The sequence below is a fragment of the Artemia franciscana genome, chromosome 8 (genome assembly GCF_032884065.1).
Source record: "Artemia franciscana chromosome 8, ASM3288406v1, whole genome shotgun sequence".
In the NCBI taxonomy this organism is placed as follows: Eukaryota; Metazoa; Arthropoda; class Branchiopoda; order Anostraca; family Artemiidae; genus Artemia; species Artemia franciscana.
In genome coordinates this window covers 49,631,160-49,650,416 of record NC_088870.1, presented here as the reverse complement: position 1 = coordinate 49,650,416, position 19,257 = coordinate 49,631,160, and the positions used below count along the sequence as shown (strand labels likewise).

The window sequence follows — 19,257 nt, the reverse complement described above, 5'->3', positions numbered from 1 at the left end:
GAGCTGGGAATAGAATAACAATGGCTTCAAATAATTCTCAGAAAAAGCGAATTCTTCCTCCATAAACTCTTGGTCTACCCCTATTTTAAAGGTATAATCTATAAGAAAAATTAGATTCCCCCTCTGCCATCCTTCTTTAAAACTACAAATTACGATTTAAACAACTATTTTGTAACTCTGATATTCTCAAATATCTCACTTTTCGAAAGACACACTGCTCATGCTTACTCCTAGGTGGAAAATTATGCAATTTATGCTCTTTATAAATAAATTGACAAGGGGCAATCAAATTTTCCTTTTGGACAGTTCATTCTAGCTGGAAATAGAATATCAATGGTTTCAAATAATTCTGAGACGTTTCAAATTACTTTGACATTCTTTTATATTTTTTACTTAATGATTTATTTTAAATTCAGATGTTCTCTGCTGAGAACAGAGAGGCATTCGGAAACATTTCAATTGCCTGAAATTCAAAGCAATAAATCAAAGAATTCAGTTTAATTGCTGATTTTTGAATTGAATTGTTAAAATTAGAATTAGAATTAGAATTAGAATTGTCAATTAGAAAATATTGTTCGAAACACAAAAATACTAGATGCAATTATCGAATACTTTTTTAACATAAACTTAGAAATTAAAAAGAATGAATCATTTGTACAACTTCTTTGAAAAAAAACTAATATATTGAGTAAATGTTGCTGCCCATGTATGGCACTTCATTATTTTTCGGGAACAATTTTTGAAATGCCGAATTGATTGAAGATCGATATCTTGATCTTCATCATTCAGCATACATTAAGGTGATACTGCACATTGTTGCCAGATGTAGCATGATTATTCTGAACGTAGCGTAGTTAGGAATCAAAACTATCTACAGCCTGGGCTGCCAAATTGACACATTTTGTGTCAAAATGCAACAATTTGATGTTGCGTGACACAATGACATATTCAGTCGAAATGATGACACAATCGACGAAAATGACAAATTTTTCAACAAAAAATTACACAATCGACAAAAATGACACATTTTTGTCATCCAAGTCTTGTTTTTTTCAATGATAATAAAAGAAAAGTAAAATTTCAATTTTCTACCTCCAGAAAAGCTACAAATTAATGGAAGGGAATAGCGCTACCTAACGATGGCAGTAGTACACAAACAGTGCGGAATACAGGACAGATGCCAGCACCATATTTAAAATTTAAACCACGCGAAGAAAACAGCCATAAGCGGAAATTTTAAATCAAAATGCACGCTTGGCTTCTTGATTGAGTATTTGATTCTTAATTGTAATAGTAAAAGTAAATAGTACAAGTAAATAGTAAAAGTAATAGTAAAAAGTGAACAGCATGCAGTTTACCAAAGCTGTATGCCTAAGCAGCAACTCACATTTTTAGGAGTAGAGGAGGGGTATCCCACCTCGGACAAGATTACAAATTTCCAGAGATGTCTTTCCTTCAGAATAATCCATCTGGCTTAAAAAAGCACCGACAAATATGACAAAAATACTAGATTGAAGCTGGTTGAATGGCTTACATATTGAGTAATTAAAAAGCTTAGCCAATAAAGCCGATTACGTATAGAGCTGATTACAATTACAACATCATACAAAAAGTCTATTTTCAATTTACAGTCGGAATTGATTTTCCCTAAAAATTTTATAAATCTAAACTTGCCTTGTTGGCTGCCCAGACACAAATTCATAGTGTGTAACATTAATTTAATCAAATGTTTCTATTTCTTTCATGACATCACAAAAAGGTCATGATCCCAAGATAACAGGATAAGGTTAAGTTTACTCCTTTTGAACTGATTTGGAAAAGATTATATATTCAAAACTCCAAATAAAGATTTGACAATTAAATATGATACCACTTGTAGCAAAAAAATATGACACATTTTGTGACACATTATAGAATCTGAGATGACACAAAAAGCACATTTTTGGAAAAAATATGACATACTCCTTAAAAAAATTTGGCAGCCCATAATCTAAGTCAATGTAGGAAGTAGACATAATAACGTCACTTCCAAATATTACACAAACACCAGAGATAGCTTTTCGAATTTTCTGATAAAACTAAATGTGAAGAGATGACCTGTCTAGAATATTAAAGCATTGGTATTCATAATTGATATAGAGGATAGCCAAGCTGCGGCTTTGCCATATCCAAAAACGAAGAATGTGATGAACAATTTTTTTCCTGCTCCTTTTGAACTTTGTACTTGTCTGGCCTGTAAGTAAGCTTTGCCCGCGATCAATAACAACAGACATCATCAAGAGTAGCATGATAAACAATTGCAATCTAATTCCAAATATAGTTTCCATGCAGAGCATTTTACGTAATAATTATTTCTGATAGAAACGTAAGTAGTTTGTCTCGGTATGGTGACTTGTATCTCACCCTATTAGATTAAATTAAAGCTAATTTTGAATCCAAAAGCTAAGTCAACAATGCATAGTATTTCCGCCATCCAATTGGCGGTTAGGCTGAAGAATCTGCCTCATTAGGGTAAAACAGGGAAAAATAGATGTGCCAAGACTTGACTGAGAGCAGAGAAGATTTCTTACATTTATTTTAAATTCAGTTTCAAATTTGACTATTTCAGGCACCTTAAACCCTCAATTTCTGATATAACGAGTCTGATATAACGAGTTACTACCACTGAGAGGAAAGAAGGTGGGATTGAAAAAAATTCAAAAAGGCAGCCAAAATAAAAATTCAGGCCAAAAAATCAATAAATGTAGTAAGTTTTGTAAAGATGTCATTGGCCACTGAGAGGAAAGGAGGCGGGTTGAAAAAAAAATAAAAAAAAGGAATCCTAGATAAAAAGTCAACCCAACATTAAAATATCACTTATGTGAATATACATAGGAAAAATATCAAACAGTTCGTGGTAATGAACTGTAAGTAAGGAGCAGCACTAAATCATACTAAAACATTTTTTGTTATATATTTGAAAACACCTACACAAGAATTTATTCTAAGAAGGGGGAGGGGAGGGATGAAACAGCAAAAACCTGCTAGTTAAATGGGAAATATAAGACATTACGATATCTTAATCGCAACGGAAGCCATTGACTCGAATATAAGGACATTGAAAATAACTAATTAAGACGTTGCAATTTTTGTTGGATAGTAAATTATTATTCCGTCGGTAAGTTTTAGGAAAGGAAAGGATTAGTCATAACAACAAAATATAGATGATTATTTGAGGAATATGAGGGAATAAAGAAAAAAAAATTCTTGCGGTTTGGGATCAGGCCTTCGCTTGCATACGTGCATATTACTGGTGTAGCCAAATTAGTATCCAGGGGGAGGGGGGTACATAAAACTTCGAGGAACGCACTAAAATTTGTTTATATGCATTTTTGTTCCATTTTTATGAGTCGGACAATAAATTTTGGAAGGGGGGGGGTCATTTTCCCAAGGCTGTATTCAGGGGGGAAGGGGGTTAAGGACTTTAACCCCCCATGAAATGTTTTTTTCCGAATCGTAAGAACATTACATAAATGAATATAAACAAATTCTTATGTGTTTTAAAGTTTTTTGTAAACTTCGTCCCTCCCCCCAAAAAAATCCTAGATACGGCCCTCCATCTCTCCCCTGGATATGGCCTTGGATGCAACCCCTATGAAAACAGTTCATTTTTCGTTATACAATTTGGACTATTTCGTCTCTGCAACTCGAAATGCAATTTAAAGTGTCGGTAAGTTTGTGAAAATATGGGGGAAAATATAATTAGATGTGAAAAAGCACTAAGCCTCTGCTTGCATATGTGCCTATTATTGCTATAAGCCTTAGGAACAGGGGCGTAATTTACTATGGGCCAGGGGGAGGCAACTGTCCCCTACAGACCTTAGTCCCTCCCCAAACCTCAGTTTGCCTCTCAGCTGAAATTTAGTTTCTGCAAAAAATCTTGTCAAAATTAAGATAAGCCTCCATAAATTCAAGTATCCAGAGAAACAGGTCAGTTTTCTTTAGTATATCTTTGCTTTTATAGTAATATATGACCCTTTTTTCAGTTTTCAATTCCTTTTCACTTGATTTTGGCAAATTGGCTCCAACCTTGCCCCCCCCCCACCTTAGGTTGTTGACGTAATTACGCCACTGCTTAGGAAACTAGTACATTTCTCGTGATAATTTTCAGTATCAACCCAGTGCTAAAAAAGAAGAGAAAACCCGCTAACCTGATCGCTCTTCATCGATTGGGATGATTCTAGGTCTAATATCTTCTGTCTTGCCCCTTTCAGACGGCTATCATAGTGACCTCTTAGCCTCTTCATTTCTCGTTCCCATGCCTTTTCTTTCTCCTCGTAAACCTATACAAGAATAAAACTTTAAAAACCTATTTAGACTATTAACCTAAAAGGTATCGCAGGTAGCGCAAGTAAAGAGTGACGTGGACACAATATATATATGACACTTCGTATAGACACTTGGCATAGGACACGACACTTCGTATAGAGGGTATTGTAGAAACTTCAGAAGGAGCTCATTCGATTTGAAATTGAAAGCTCTAGAGCCCTTTTTAAGAGTCAAAAGTGATTGGAGGCAGGGTTGTTAACTAGACGTATTTTATGTCAGAAGTACACACTCCCATGTACCGGGACACAATGACATACAAGCGCAAAAAAGGGACCTTTTTGTAAATTTATGACATAAAGCAAAACAATTCCCAACTGGATAAATATTTTGATAGAAAAAAATGTCATTTCACCGAGGAGGGCTTTTTCTCTGTATTTTTTTTTCTCTTTTTTTGAGCATCCTGGTTTTATCTGAGATGCCGTAAGAAAAGGATTTCTTATTCCGTATTTCTGAAATACGGGATTATCATATCTTCTGAAGACCAGGACATAATTTGTACCTTACTGAAGACAAGAATTATCCGTTATGGTGATTTTGACCACGGTGATCCGAATTGTATACCTTTCATTTCGCCGTTTATAAGAGGTTTTAAGCTCGTTTCAAAAATTTTCATAAATAAATTTTTGCAATAAACTTCCGCTTATAAAATTAGCCAAAATTGTAGTTGCCATCCCTATATCATCTTTAAATGCTGATTGTTTCTCTTGAAAACACGTTTTTAACTTCCGGTTACTATAAGGCTGTTCTTTACGTTCTTAACTATGGCGCCGTTCTTTACTTCAGGTTGCTATGGGGCCGTCCTTTATTGAGTTACAACTATTGCTCTAACCATGGTTAAGCTTGACTAGCTGAAAATTAAATTTTACATTAAATTTGGAACTTAAATTTCAAAGGTGAAGTTAAAATTTCGGTTTTTAGTAAAATTTAGATCATTAAAAAGTGTGAGTTCCATTTTCCCAATTAAACAGACAAAATTTTTCTTTTAAAGTTCAGGGTTCTATATTTAAAATTCAAAATAAAAAAAAAAACATTTAAAAATTCCTTTAAAAGCCTTTAAAAATTTTTCTAGCAGACCTACTAGAAAAACACTACAAATCAACTCAAAGGAAATATCGTTTGAGCGATTTGGCGGCGTTCGGATTTCCTTGGGATGCACCAACTCCGACTGAAAGCATTGTCAACATAGGGGAAGTCAAATTCCATGGTCTTTTCTATCGGATTTCATATTCAAAACACAGGTAGCAGTGTTTTAAGGCCACCGCGGTTTTCCACCACAATAATTTTCCGCCACCTTTTAATTCAGGTAGGTCAGAATAGACATAGACATGAGAACAGACATAGACATAGACACAGACACAGATATAGACAAAAACGTAGATATAGACATAGACGTATACATAGATATAGACAAAGATATATATATATATATATATATATATATATATATATATATATATATATATATATATATATATATATATATATATATATATATATATATACATATATTATGTATATACATATATTTATCGGTTTGTAAAAATTTGAAAATTCTAATCTCAATATATTTAATGTCTTACAATTAGATCCAAACCTAAGGTTTGAATAAATCGTTTTCAAAGGCATGTTTTGATTCTTTTTTCTTTTTTCTTTTAATCCTCAAGTTATTTTAATGGCAATTCTCTTCTACTTCATACTCTTTTTTTGTCGAATCAGAAATACGTCCTAATTTCAAAAATCATATAATCATAAAATCATATAATATCAACAATGGGTAATTGGCCCAATCATATGGAACCTTGTAGATACATCGTTATTTGGTAAACCTCCCATTGTTTCCAAAAACTTCCAGAAAATTTGATATGGCTGGAAACTCCTTTATATTGGAAAAATCTTTATTTACACTACCCCCCCCCCCAATTAGCACCCTTGAAAGTACTTCATCATCTGAGAAGCATACCTATCGCTGCCAACAATTTCTAGAAACAAATTGGGATAGTTGGAAATCCCTTTGAACTGGAAGAGCATGTATTAAAACTAACAATTCCATAATCCGAACCATAACGTAGATCATCCACGATAAGGTTGCTAATATCAGCCACGTGGAGCCTATTTTGGGTCTTTTGGTTAAAAATAGCTTGCCAAAATTATTATCGTCTACGCAGATAAATACAAGCTTGAAGCATCATTTTAAAGTGATTCGACCATGTTATATGCAAATTAACGACGAGATTAGACATATTTACATCTTAGTGTTTTCGATTAAGCCTATGGAGAAAGCTTACTTTCGGTTTGATTTCCATGCCTATGAAATTGTAAAATATTCAAAAGGTTAAAACTACAGGGAATAAATCTACAAGATAAACAATAATTTAACGTGCTAACAGGTGAAGCTGTCGTATTGGCCAATTTATTGAAATAAGGAATTGCTAACGAAAAACCGTCAAGAGTAGGTCTATTGTAATGATATATGTATCTAGAGAGCTGTATTCAGATTCAGGTTAGCCAACCAAAATTTGGAAGGGGTGGGGGGCAAAAATTTAAGCCTTAAAAATGCACTTTTTATGGAAAAAATGCTTCGAATCAGAAGGAAGACTAGGGGGATCCCCTCTTAAACGATTCTGAACGAACCCCCTGGAAAAATTGAAAAATACAGATCTAATAACAAGCAATTTTTTTAAGTCGTCTTCAAAATGGACTAAAAATTAAAAAAATATTTTTTTATCACAAATGTAAACATTAAAAACAAGAAGAACAATAGAAAATTTCTCAAGACAGTTGGAAACAAATTAGAAGGAATATTTTGGCCCTATGTCCAAGGGCCGTCCCCAGCAATACAAAAATATATAGGAAGAAAAAACTTATAACAGGATAAAATCAACAAAACTAAAATGAAAAATTTTTCAAAACAGTCCCAGCATCCTTACCTCAGCGAAGTTCCACCAGGATGCTGGGACTGTTTTGAAAAATTTTCATTTTAGTTTTATTGACTTTATCCTATTGCAAGTTTTTTCTTCTTATATATTTTTGTATTGCTAAGGACAGCCCTTGGACATAGGGCCAAAATATTCATTCTAATTAGTTTCCCACTGTCTTGAAAAATTCCCTATCGTTCTTCTTGTTTTTAATGTTTGATATCAAATACATCTAAGTTATAAATGCACAAATGAAAAAGTTCGGGCAAAACGAATAAAAAGGTCGAGTTATAAGAAGCCCAATTCCTTTTGTGCCCCCTCGTTTCACTTATATTGATAGATTATCGAGGGAAAAAATATCATCTACTTTTTATAGTACATTTAGTACAACATTAGTACATATACAAGATGAGTGCAAAAAACAATATTTACTCTTAACTTTTTAGTCTTCTGATTTTATTATCATATAATTGTATTCATTCTAATCCAAATGTTTATGCCCTTCATATTTCAGAGTACTATGCCCTCTCGGTTTCCAACAAATGTTTTGAGTTCCAGATCTAGCCAGCGTGGGAGTGCGGCATATCTAGACCCATCACAGAGAAAATAAACCAAAGGTAACTGATATCAGTTACCTATACTTTTCGGAGTAAACCGTAATTGTTACTGATAACTTTAAGTGTACTTGGATTAGTTTTAGGTCAATTTTTTAATGTTTTTATGTCCGGTTATTTTAAACTTAGGGCCAATCTTTTGAAACAAACACAAAAAAAAAACGGTCTTGGTTATATCAAACTTTGCACCCATCTTTCGAAACAAATGAGGCAACAAGGCGACCCGCAATTTTAGTTCATTCCTCTGCCTTTTTTCAACACTCATTATTTTGTAAAGAAAAACAAAATATAACGCGAAAGTTCTAAAAATTGTAGCACTGAAGTCCTACTATTTGGTCATTAATTTCATTATTTTTACCATAGAACTAACCTAAAATTTAGCAGATAATTTCAAACCTACGGAGAAAACTTGAAGAAAAACTGTAAAGACTTTTTTGCCATCTACTTTACTTTGATTCGCTTTATCCTAGGTTTTGCTTTTTACATATTTTTTGAAATTTCTCCAACGTGTAGTCATAATGAGCATTGTAAGACCATTACTATCTAGGATTAGCTCGTTTACTTATTCAGCGTGTTTGAAATTTGGTACTATTTTGGCCATGTGCTACATATAGTAAGATAGCACTTTCTTACTATAGATGGCAACCCTGATCCTCGATGCAAGCTATTTTTCCTTAAAAAAAAAGTCTAATTTACGATCCGAACTTAAGCTACCGCGACTGCAGGCAGGTGTCCTTACCGCTTCGCAGTTAAGTTTTAAATAATACTGCCTGTTATATAATTTTTGCAGTGACCAATCACTATCTTTATGGTGTTTTATTAATTTTACTTAAATGAAGGATGGAAAGTTTCAATAAATAATTTCATTATTGCGCTGTCAAGGACATTGTATATAGGACTGATAGAATTTAAAAGTAATTGAACATTCGGAAGCAGTCGACAAATTATTCCACTGTCAACAAGTTTAACAAATTTATGTGACAAACAAAGGGAAATCGTGCAAACAGATTTAGGAGAACATTGGCGAGAAGCTACCCCCTTACCCCCGTGTACGCACCCGTTCGGAATGTTATGACAATCAATTTTTGGAGCCAATTCTGGATTTACCATTGATTGGAGGAGCAATAGGTAGGGCTGCATACACAATATTGTTTATAGTCACTAAACAGACTTTGCAGAGCTTCTTTGGTAGAAATTAAGAATGAGGAAGAAATAAAAAACAAAGATAAATCGACAAAAAAGTGGCACACGATATTTTAAATCTCCAAAATATAAATTCATTTGTGATAATTTTCCGTTCTTGGCATTAATACAGTCTGCGAAGATATACTACTAATACTATTCTAATAATAACAGATCACTACCGCACCAAGCCACGATGTGGTATCCCTAATTCAGGACCTACAAATGGGCTCCGACTCTGCTTCGTGAATACAGATCTAATAACAAAATTTTTTAAGTCGTCTTCAAAATGGAGTAAAAAATGGATTTTTTTTTTATGAGAAATGTATGAACATAAGTGAAAACGAGTGAAGCCAAATGGATCGGGTAATACAGATATCAAACTCATCTAAGTTATAAATGCACAAATGAAAGAAGTCGGGCAAAACGAATAAAAAGGTCAAGTTATAAGAAGCCCGATTCCTTTTGCACCCCTCGTTTTCACTTATGTTGATTGATAATCGAGGAAAAAACTGTCATCTACTTTTTAGTACATTTACGAGATGAGTGCAAAAAAACATTTATTCTTAACTTTTTAGTCTTCCGATTTTATTATCATGTAATATATTTTCAAATTGTTAGCTAGTTAGAATGTTATGTCATGTTCCATCTTTGCCAACTTCTTTATTTATTCCTTTTTACTGTCAATTTTCCTCTTAGCTGGTAAAAAAAAAAACAGAATTGTCAAAAAGGACTGGGCGGTCAACTCAGTAGAACAAAATAAAACCAAAGTAGAATCAAATCACTGACCCTTCCACTTTTTCTTTTAAGTTGACCTATACCAATCTCATTTAAAAAAAAAAAAAAAATTCCTGCATACATGCTTGCTATAAAGGAACTACCCCTTACAAAACACTGCTTTCTATTGGTGTGCCTGAGTAGTGGCATCGCTTGAGGGAGGGCTGAATGCCCCTTAGATCTTTTGGGACTCTTCTCTAGATCTTGAAAGACACTCTTTTGTACATTTTGTTCACCTTAAATGCTTAAATGTTCATGAATTGACTCAACTGTACCTAGGCCTCAGAAGCAATTTAAGGGGTGAGAGAGGGAGTACTTGCCTCGGGTGCAGAAACTTGTCCATTTATTAAATTCTGTAAATGGAAAGAGAGTGTGGTCTAAGAAATTATTTGAGCTAAGAATTTTATAATTAAAAAAAAAACTTCGAAAACCACGATTTTCAGGTACGGATAGAATTAAGAGGGGCACATAGGACAAAAAAAATATTATTTTTGATGTTTTTAAGACTTTATACCAATATGGGTTTTAGAAGTGACCATTTTTTATATTTAACCTTTTTTTCATTTTAGCTAAACAGTCGTAGAGTCCAGTGCCTTTAAGGTCTAGGAACTAAGGGTCTAAGGACTTTAAGGGTCTAGTGCCGTATCCTTTACCTTAACTTTAGTCATGCAAAATATTTAATGTGTACTCAACTCTAAAGAATGAGACAGGCATAGCATTTTGACAGTGTAATTTTTTGCATTTCTTTTGGTGTGCTTAGGCCTTGGTTCTAAGAAATCACTCAAGAAAAGGACAAAAAAGCTTCACCAATAATTTTCTAAGGAATCAGCAAACAATCAAGTACTATCGCATTATTTACATGATAAGTTAGAATCCAATTTTTGATCACTTAAAACCAAGGGATATATCTAGGAGCCTCTTTAGAGAAGGCAGGGCTATAATAATAATAATAATTTATTTATTTATTACCCACATCATAACAAGTTATGGCACTTGTGGAGTAACAAAAAGAAAAAAAGTGAAATACACTGCAAATAAAATACACTACAAATAGAAAAAACACTACGCTACACTGAGATTAACCGAACAGACGGACCAAAGGATGATGAGGCGATAAACGATGAAAAGCTGATTCCGACAACCTTCCATGTAGGAGGGCCAACTTTGCACTTATGTTCAATATGCAAATATTGAATAATTACTTTTGTTTATTGCTTATCAAAAGAGTATATACTTCCAAACTATCTTTCAGGTTTTGGAAAGCGGAATATGTTGGGTCAAAAGAGTATATACTTCCAAACTATCTTTCAGGTTTTGGAAAGCGGAATATGTTGGGTCAAAAGAGTATATACTTCCAAACTATCTTTCAGGTTTTGGAAAGCGGAATAAGTTGGGTCAAAAGATAATATACTTCCAAACTATCTTTCAGGTTTTGGAAAGCGGAATATGTTGTGTCAAAAGAGAATATACTTTTAAACTATCTTTCAGGTTTTGGAAAGCGTAATATGTTGGGTCAAAAGAGTATATACTTCCAAACTATCTTTCAGGTTTTGGAAAGCGGAATATGTTGGGTCAAAAGAGTATATACTTCCAAACTATCTTTCAGGTTTTGGAAAGCGGAATATGTTGGGTCAAAAGAGTATATACTTCCAAACTATCTTTCAGGTTTTGATAAGCGGAATAAGTTGGGTCAAAAGATAATATACTTCCAAACTATCTTTCAGGTTTTGGAAAGCGGAATATGTTGTGTCAAAAGAGAATATACTTTCAAACTATCTTTCAGGTTTTGGAAAGCGTAATATGTTGGGTCAAAAGAGTATATACTTCCAAACTATCTTTCAGGTTTTGGAAAGCGGAATATGTTGGGTCAAAAGAGTATATACTTCCAAACTATCTTTCAGGTTTTGGAAAGCGGAATATGTTGGGTCAAAAGAGTATATACTTCCAAACTATCTTTCAGGTTTTGGAAAGCGGAATATGTTGTGTCAAAAGAGAATATACTTCCAAACTATCTTTCAGGTTTTGGAAAGCAGAATATGCTGGGTCTGATTCCCCAGACCCAACTTATTCCCTAGCTTCCCTAGATGAGCTTCCTTAGATGTGCAATAGATGTCAAAGAGGGACTACCGTCTTGGTTATGGAGGCGTATGGAACGGTTAGACTGAATGTCAGGGTGTGGGTGTTTTAACGCCACTGCGGTTTCCCGCCACCGTATGTTTTCTGCCACCCAGGAAATCTTGCATCATCAAGAGGATTAGCTGGGTTAGAATAGACAGGTTAGGTTAGTTTACGTCTATGTCTATATCTTTGTCTATGTTTTTGTCTATATCTGTATCTATATCTGATTCTATGTCTATATCTATGTCTATTCTGACCTAACTGAATTAAAAGGTAGCGGAAAACCGCAGTGGTGTTAAAACACTTCTACGAAAGTCGGCAGTTCCATTCGAGAAAATGTCAAGAACTAAAACCATAAATTAATAACAAAATTATACGAGAAATTTCTAATGTCGATGAGGTTTGAGCTGATTTGCAATTAGAACATTAAATAAGAAGAGAAACAGCGCCACGTGACCTACTCGTATCTGTCCAGCTCTGAAAGATTTCAGTTGCGGACATGAAATTCAACATCCGACAAGAAATATCGCGGGTCAAAGTCGTTAAAAACGACAAGCTCTTAATTACGCTTCATAAGTAATATTTACGGTATTAAAGCTCGTTTTTAAGTGTTCTTACGGGTATATTCAGCATATGGCACAGAGATAGGAGAGAAAGTATGATGGTGGGAAGGGGCTTATCACTGTCTGCAACAGATGTACATCCCTTAGTGACTTCAGACCAGACTCTTGCATACCCAAACCCCTTTCCTTTGTGCCAGAAGCTAGTACATTACATTTTCCTGAGTTAAAGAAAGAAACAAAGATGTTTACAATGGGGGAGGTAGTCTACGAAGGACATTCCGGTACCATCTTTAGGGAAAATGCTCTAGGGGTTGCATAATTTCGAATTTCATATGCACCAGATGGAACGTGCCACGCATGGCAGATGTATGAAATATTTGGCAGAAGTTTGCAATGAGTTGCACAATAACGTGCAAATGGTGGAGGTAAGACACACACGGTTGAATAATTTGCAATTTGAGGCGAACATCATGTGATGGAGTTGGAGATCCCTCGAAAATATCAACTTTCAGTTTTATTTTCTTGTTTCTTCGGTCACATTAAAAAAAAAAATAAAAAAATTTGCCATTCTTCCAAAACTGAGAATCTCATTGAACACAAGAGTGGTGGCATAAAAAACGTCACCGATTGTAGTTTGGCAAGAAAGATGAAGTATCAACCTAAATTCATAGGTCAAAGGATATTCGTCTCAATTTTTCTAGTTAACAACTGGTCACTTTTTCAGACTGAAAATTAATTTTCATCAATCCAATCAAATTGCTGAGCCGTCCTGGCTGAGTGGATTGGTGTGCTGGTTTCAGAATCCATTGTTTGAGAGGGCGAGGGTTCAAATCCTAGTGTACCCAATTATTTAGTTTGAGACTAGCCATTATCTAGCCATTTTTCTAGTAGTATGTATTACATCTAATTATGTTAACAAGGCAATTAGGCATAACCCTTTGCCATCATAGTCAAATAGGCTAGGTCTTATATATGTCTTTTAAACAGTAAGTTAGCCCACCCCAAACAGCCAAATACTCGATTTTTAAGACTATGGGCCTTTTATTTTCCCATGCTCATTAGACTCCACATCAACTGAAATTGGAAACTGATATCTTCAAAAAAAAAAATGCTGTTTGTGACGTTTGAACAGCCTGATTACCAACTATTGTGTCCAACAGATTTATGCACAGGATGATGGAACCAGAAAACCTGGTTCCCTTGAAACCCCTTTTTTTCTCCATTAATTACCCTTCTCACCTATTTATGTGTTTTGACAAATTTTGCTTCCCCCGAGCATAAATCTAAGCGTAAAATGGTTTCTGAAGGGGAAGAAGATTACAAATTTTGGAAAAAACAAAAATAGGAAAAACAAAGGGAAGAAATTTAATAGAAAGAAATTAAAAGAAAAACTAAGCTTGCCGAAAGTTTTGTTTTCCTTACAATCCTGCAAAAAACAAACGAAGATTTGGACGCTCAAATGGGGAGGTATGAAGCAATAGGGGAAGATTTAAAGTAAATGAGAGATTCAACAAAGGGGGTGAAAAGGGAAGCTCTTAACAGAATAGAGTAGAAAAGGAGGATGTCTGGCTGTGTCCTTCTTGCGTGACTTGGTGCTGCGGTAAGCTGCCAAGTCCACCTTCCCCATGCCAGAGCCCGAACTTCAAGCACCTCATGAGCATTTTTTCTTTTAATTAATCGACAAAGATCTTTAATTTTTATATATTATAAAAGAAACCTACAATATCTATAAATTTTTGACCGTGAGAAATATTTTGATAGAAAAAGTACTTTAAAGGGTTTCGAGTTGTAGGTTTGCTGGGCGCAACGTCGTCAATTTACGAGAATTCAAGGGGGAGGGAGGAGGGAAAAATGTATTCCTCAAAATCTAGTGGGTCAATTTCGTCGTTTTTTCAATGTCTTCGATGAACATACCCAAAAAAGCCATTTTTCAATGAAAATATCCCAAAAAGTGTATTCTTCAAAATCGTGGAGGTAAAGAACCCCTCCCCCTAACTGAAACTCCTGGATAAGTGTACTCTAAGTTAAAGCAATCCTACTCCAGAATTGTCTGTCAATGATATGTTTCTTTTTAGATTGGCCCATCCCTTTATATATAGCTCACCTGCAAGAGTTTAATACCATACTTACCGTGTGTCTGGGTGATTAGCGGAAAGCGCCTACCCAAGAAATTGAAATTAAGCACGAGAAGTTAATTATAGCAATTAGCAACAATTGTGGCCTCTTGCTTTGAGTAGAACTTATACTTGCGGTTGTCTCAAATAAATACAAAATAATAGCAAGGGCGAAAAATGCAATTAGTCATGCTCGACTTTATTTTCCCAAATTAATTATAGTGATTTACTGCTTTAAGAAAAAAAAAGGATATATACACTGAAAACCTAAATTGAATAGATTGGAATCAGTGGCAGAACCATTCAAGGTTGTCACGGTAGTAGCAACCTTGTTGGGAGTGACCCGTTCCACAGCAAGCGGAAATGAAAAAATAAAAGATAAAAAAAAAGCCACGATACACACTTAAAGTTCAGCAGCTATGAACCTCTCGGGATGAAAAGGGAATTAACCCCTTGCTTTTGAAAATAGAGAAATTTTCCACCAAAAGCTAATATTTAAGCAAAATTAGTAAATTATTTTATATATTTAGGCAAAATTAGTTAGGTAGACTTTAGTTTCAGGAAAAGGAAATTCAGAAAAAAGAAAAATCTAGAGTGAGTATTATTTTGAGTGAAAAAATGAGACATGGAACCACTTTAGAGGCGGCAGAAGTGATTTTCAATATGTAGCGGTTCAGGTGGGATTATATTTCCGAGTCCACAGATATATTTTGCATAACAGAAGAAAGTGTTTGATTCTAAATTATTGGTATGATGTGTCTTGCACTAGGAGGAGAGATCTATACACACAAAATTGCATCAAAACAATACTTAAATCATTTTCAATTTTAGTTTAAACCAAACACACAACAATGTTTTGTATTTGGTAATTGTGCAAATGAAAAATTTAGCTAACTGGATACGACCAGTGCTGCTTACTAACAACAATAATTTTCACATCCAAAAGCCTTTTCTATCAAGCTCAGTTAGACCATCATAGAAATTTTGCAAAATACCCGTTCCTGAATATTACAGAATGGCCCAAATCTACCTTGGTAGCACTCTAGAGAATCAAGAAAAGTTTAGGGCCAGCTTTAGTACTATCACAGGCCAAAGTTACCGAGGAAGGAAAGGTATGATATGGCGCCAATGACTATATACTGTAAGTAGGTTTTATTCCCTATACACAGCAGGGAAAGGCGAATGCCCTACATTAATTCAAAGGATCCCTGCAGGAAAAATAACGGCTAAGAAAATTGGGTCTTGACCCCCCTCCCTCAGGGAAAAGTTCTCTGGTTTCTCGAACAGAACCTCTTTTGGGACCGAGCATCTCGTTGCGCCACTGGTTGTCAGGGCCACATGACAAATAGGTAGGTCCCTATATTACTCAGATTAATTAAAAGACGAAACGGCCAGAAAAACGTACTTGCGAGCACCGTTGCCAAAGGTAAAATTGTATCATTGCGGTATCATTAACCACTAATGGTAAATCATTATTCCATAAACAATGGCTGTTACAAAGTGTGGTACAGTTTTTATTCTAACAAACAAATACAAAGTAGAAACAATAGGCACAATTTTTTCAAGACAGTGGAAATCAATTCAGTGGATATTTCGGCCCTATGTCCAAGGGCCGTCTTCAGCACGATACGAGAAATATATATATATATATATATATATATATATATATATATATATATATATATATATATATATATATATATATATATGGGTTGGGAGGATGTCATAAATAAAGATTTAAAGGAAATGGGAACTTCCTGGGAGGGTGTAAAGAGGGAGGCTTTAAATAGATTAGGTTGGAGGAGGAGCGTGCGTAGCTTAGCTGTGTTGGCCTCAGGCGGCTTGGTGCTGCAGTGAGTTATTATTAGTAGTAGTAGTAGTAGTAGTAGTAGTAGTAGTAGTAGTAGTATATATATATATATATATATATATATATATATATATATATATATATATATATATATATATGGGTTGGGAGGATGTCATAAATAAAGATTTAAAGGAAATAGGAACTTCCTGGGAGGGTGTAAAGAGGGAGGCTTTAAATAGATTAGGTTGGAGGAGGAGCGTGCGTAGCTGTGTTGGCCTCAGGCGGCTTATGTGAGAATCAAAACTCATAATGTTTTTAAAAAGCTTAAAAAAAACAGCCCTAGCATCCTTACTTCAACGAAATTCAACCAGGAGCAGAACTGATAAATAGAATGAAGTGAGATGATAAATTGCTTCAAACAAAATAGAACAAAATGATTAAATGCAAGTTTTCAAGGCTAACCTTGTATTTTTGGCAGCCTGCCTCAAAGGTTAATATAAATATATATATATATATATATATATATATATATATATATATATATATATATATATATATATATATATATATATATATATATATATATATCGGGTAACAACTTGAGCGGGGTATATCATACAAGAGTCGTCCTGGTGAGCTCCATGCACCGACACAACTTATGTCGGGACAATATGGCGGTTGTCAGTTATTTTTTAAGCTAAGCTGCACAAAGAAGACAGAAGCACCTCAGCTACAGCTCAGGGGTACACAGTCACCTTCACTAGCTTATTATCCCCTCCGTCCGGACGTCTTTGGACCTTATAAAACAGTTCATGTTAACGAACTGTAGTAAGGAGCAACCCGGCTCAATAGTAAACGAAAAAAGTTCTAGTGCCCTTTTTAAGCGACCAAAATAATTGGAGGGCACCAATGCCCCCTCCCACGTTCGTTTTCTCCAAAGTCAACGGATAAAAATTCTGAGATAGCCATTTTGTTCAGCCTAGTAGAAAAACATAATAACTATCGCTTTAGGGCTGACTTACTCCCCCGAGTCTCCGGGGGAGGGGCTGCAAGTTATAAACTTTGACTAGTGTTTACACACAGTAATGGTTATTAGGAAGTATACAGACGTTTTCAGGGGGATTTTTTGGTTGGGGGGGAGGTGAGGGGGCTACGTGGGAGGATCTTCCCTTAGAGGAATTTGTCACAGGGGAAGAGAAATTCCATGAAGAGGGTACAGGATTTTCAAGCATTGTTAAAAAAAAAAAAAAAAACAGTTAACTGAGTTTTCACTCAACTTTTGAGTATTCAGTTTCAGTCAACTGAAAGTAAGGAGCAGCATGAAAACTTAAAACAAACAGAGATTATTATGCATACGAGGGGTTTCTCTCCTCCTAAATACCTCGCTCCTTACGCGAAAGTATTTTTAATAATTTTAACTATTTACTCTACGGCCTTTGTGATTCAGCGGCCATTCTTAAAGAATTGGGATAAAACTAAAGCTTTAATGTAAAGAGCGAGGTATTAACGAGGGGACAAACCCCATCACATACATAGTAAAAATATACGAATATAGAAGTTAATTCGTAAGTTACGTATATTTTTTACTTATACTTTTAAGTAACCGAAAAATTAGAGGGCAACTAGGCCTCCTCTCTCACCTCTTTTTCTCAAAATCATCCGATCAAAACTAAGAGAAAGTCATTTAGCAAAAAATAAAATAAAAAATTAATACGCAAATTTCGTTTTAACTATTCATGTGCGGAGAGCCAAAATCAAACATGCATTAATTCAAAAACGTTCAGAAATCAAATAAAAAAAAAACAAATCCTTTTAACTGAAAATAAGGAGCGACATTAAAACTTAAAACGAACAGAAATTACTCCGCGTATTACTCCGTAAAGAGGCTGTTCCCTCCTCAACGCCCCACTCTTTACGCTAAAGTTTTCTACTGTTTTGAAAAGTAGAGAAAGAGTTGAACTTTAGCGTAAAGAGCGGGGCATTGAGGAAATAACAGCCCCTTTCATACACGGAGTATTTTCTGTTCGTTTTAAGTTTTAATGTTGCACCTTACTTTCAGTTTAAAAATTTGTTTTTTTTTTTTTATTTCATCAGTGAAGGGATTAAGTCTTTGACCAACGCACACTTGGTATCCTTTTTCTTCCTTTTTTTCTTCGTATTTCTTCCTTTTTTTATTCTTATAGCCCATACTCCTTCTTACGATTCCATAGGCTATGTCATTCTCATGATTAAAAAATTATTCTGCATAAAGTTTATGTAATTTTTTTAATATACAAGTTACCGTGAAAGATCGAAATCTGGTGAATGTCGACATTCACCGGTGAAAGTCCAAAATAAGAATATTTAAAAAATATTTCAGACATACACCAAGCGACTATGTGTTTGATGACCAGTCAGCTTTGTCAGTCTTATGCAAGGTTTGATGGTGTCAGGTTGGGTTAGGTTATAAATCTCAGTAGGCCTAATGGGTTGGAAATTAGGTTAGAATCTCAGAAATGCTCAACATTCACCATTAGCGTAAAGTGAATGTCAACAAACACATAGTCGCTTGGTGTAGGCTAAGTCTGAAATATTGTTGCGTTTAATGTTAACAAACGAATAGTCGCTTGGTGTAGGCTAAGTCTGAAATATTGCTGCGTTTATTGTTGCATTTATTGTTGCGTTTAATGTCAACAAACACATAGTCGCTTGGTGTAGGCTAAGTCTGAAATATTGTTGCGTTTAATGTTAACAAACACATAGTCGCTTGGTGTAGGCTAAGTCTGAAATATTGTTGCGTTTATTGTTGCGTTTAAT

The 19,257-nt window shown here is 34.7% G+C and overlaps 1 protein-coding gene across 2 annotated transcripts in view; it reads right to left on the bottom strand.

Moving 5' to 3' along the window:
- The window catches only part of LOC136030522 (leucine zipper putative tumor suppressor 2 homolog), a 179,960-nt gene that overhangs the window by 35,899 nt on the left and 124,804 nt on the right, over positions 1 to 19,257 (bottom strand). For both annotated transcript variants that reach the window (XM_065709548.1, XM_065709549.1), the window contains one exon: positions 4,191 to 4,322. In XM_065709548.1, the coding sequence (XP_065565620.1) occupies positions 4,191 to 4,322 (132 nt within the window). The remainder of the gene's footprint in view (positions 1 to 4,190; positions 4,323 to 19,257) is intronic.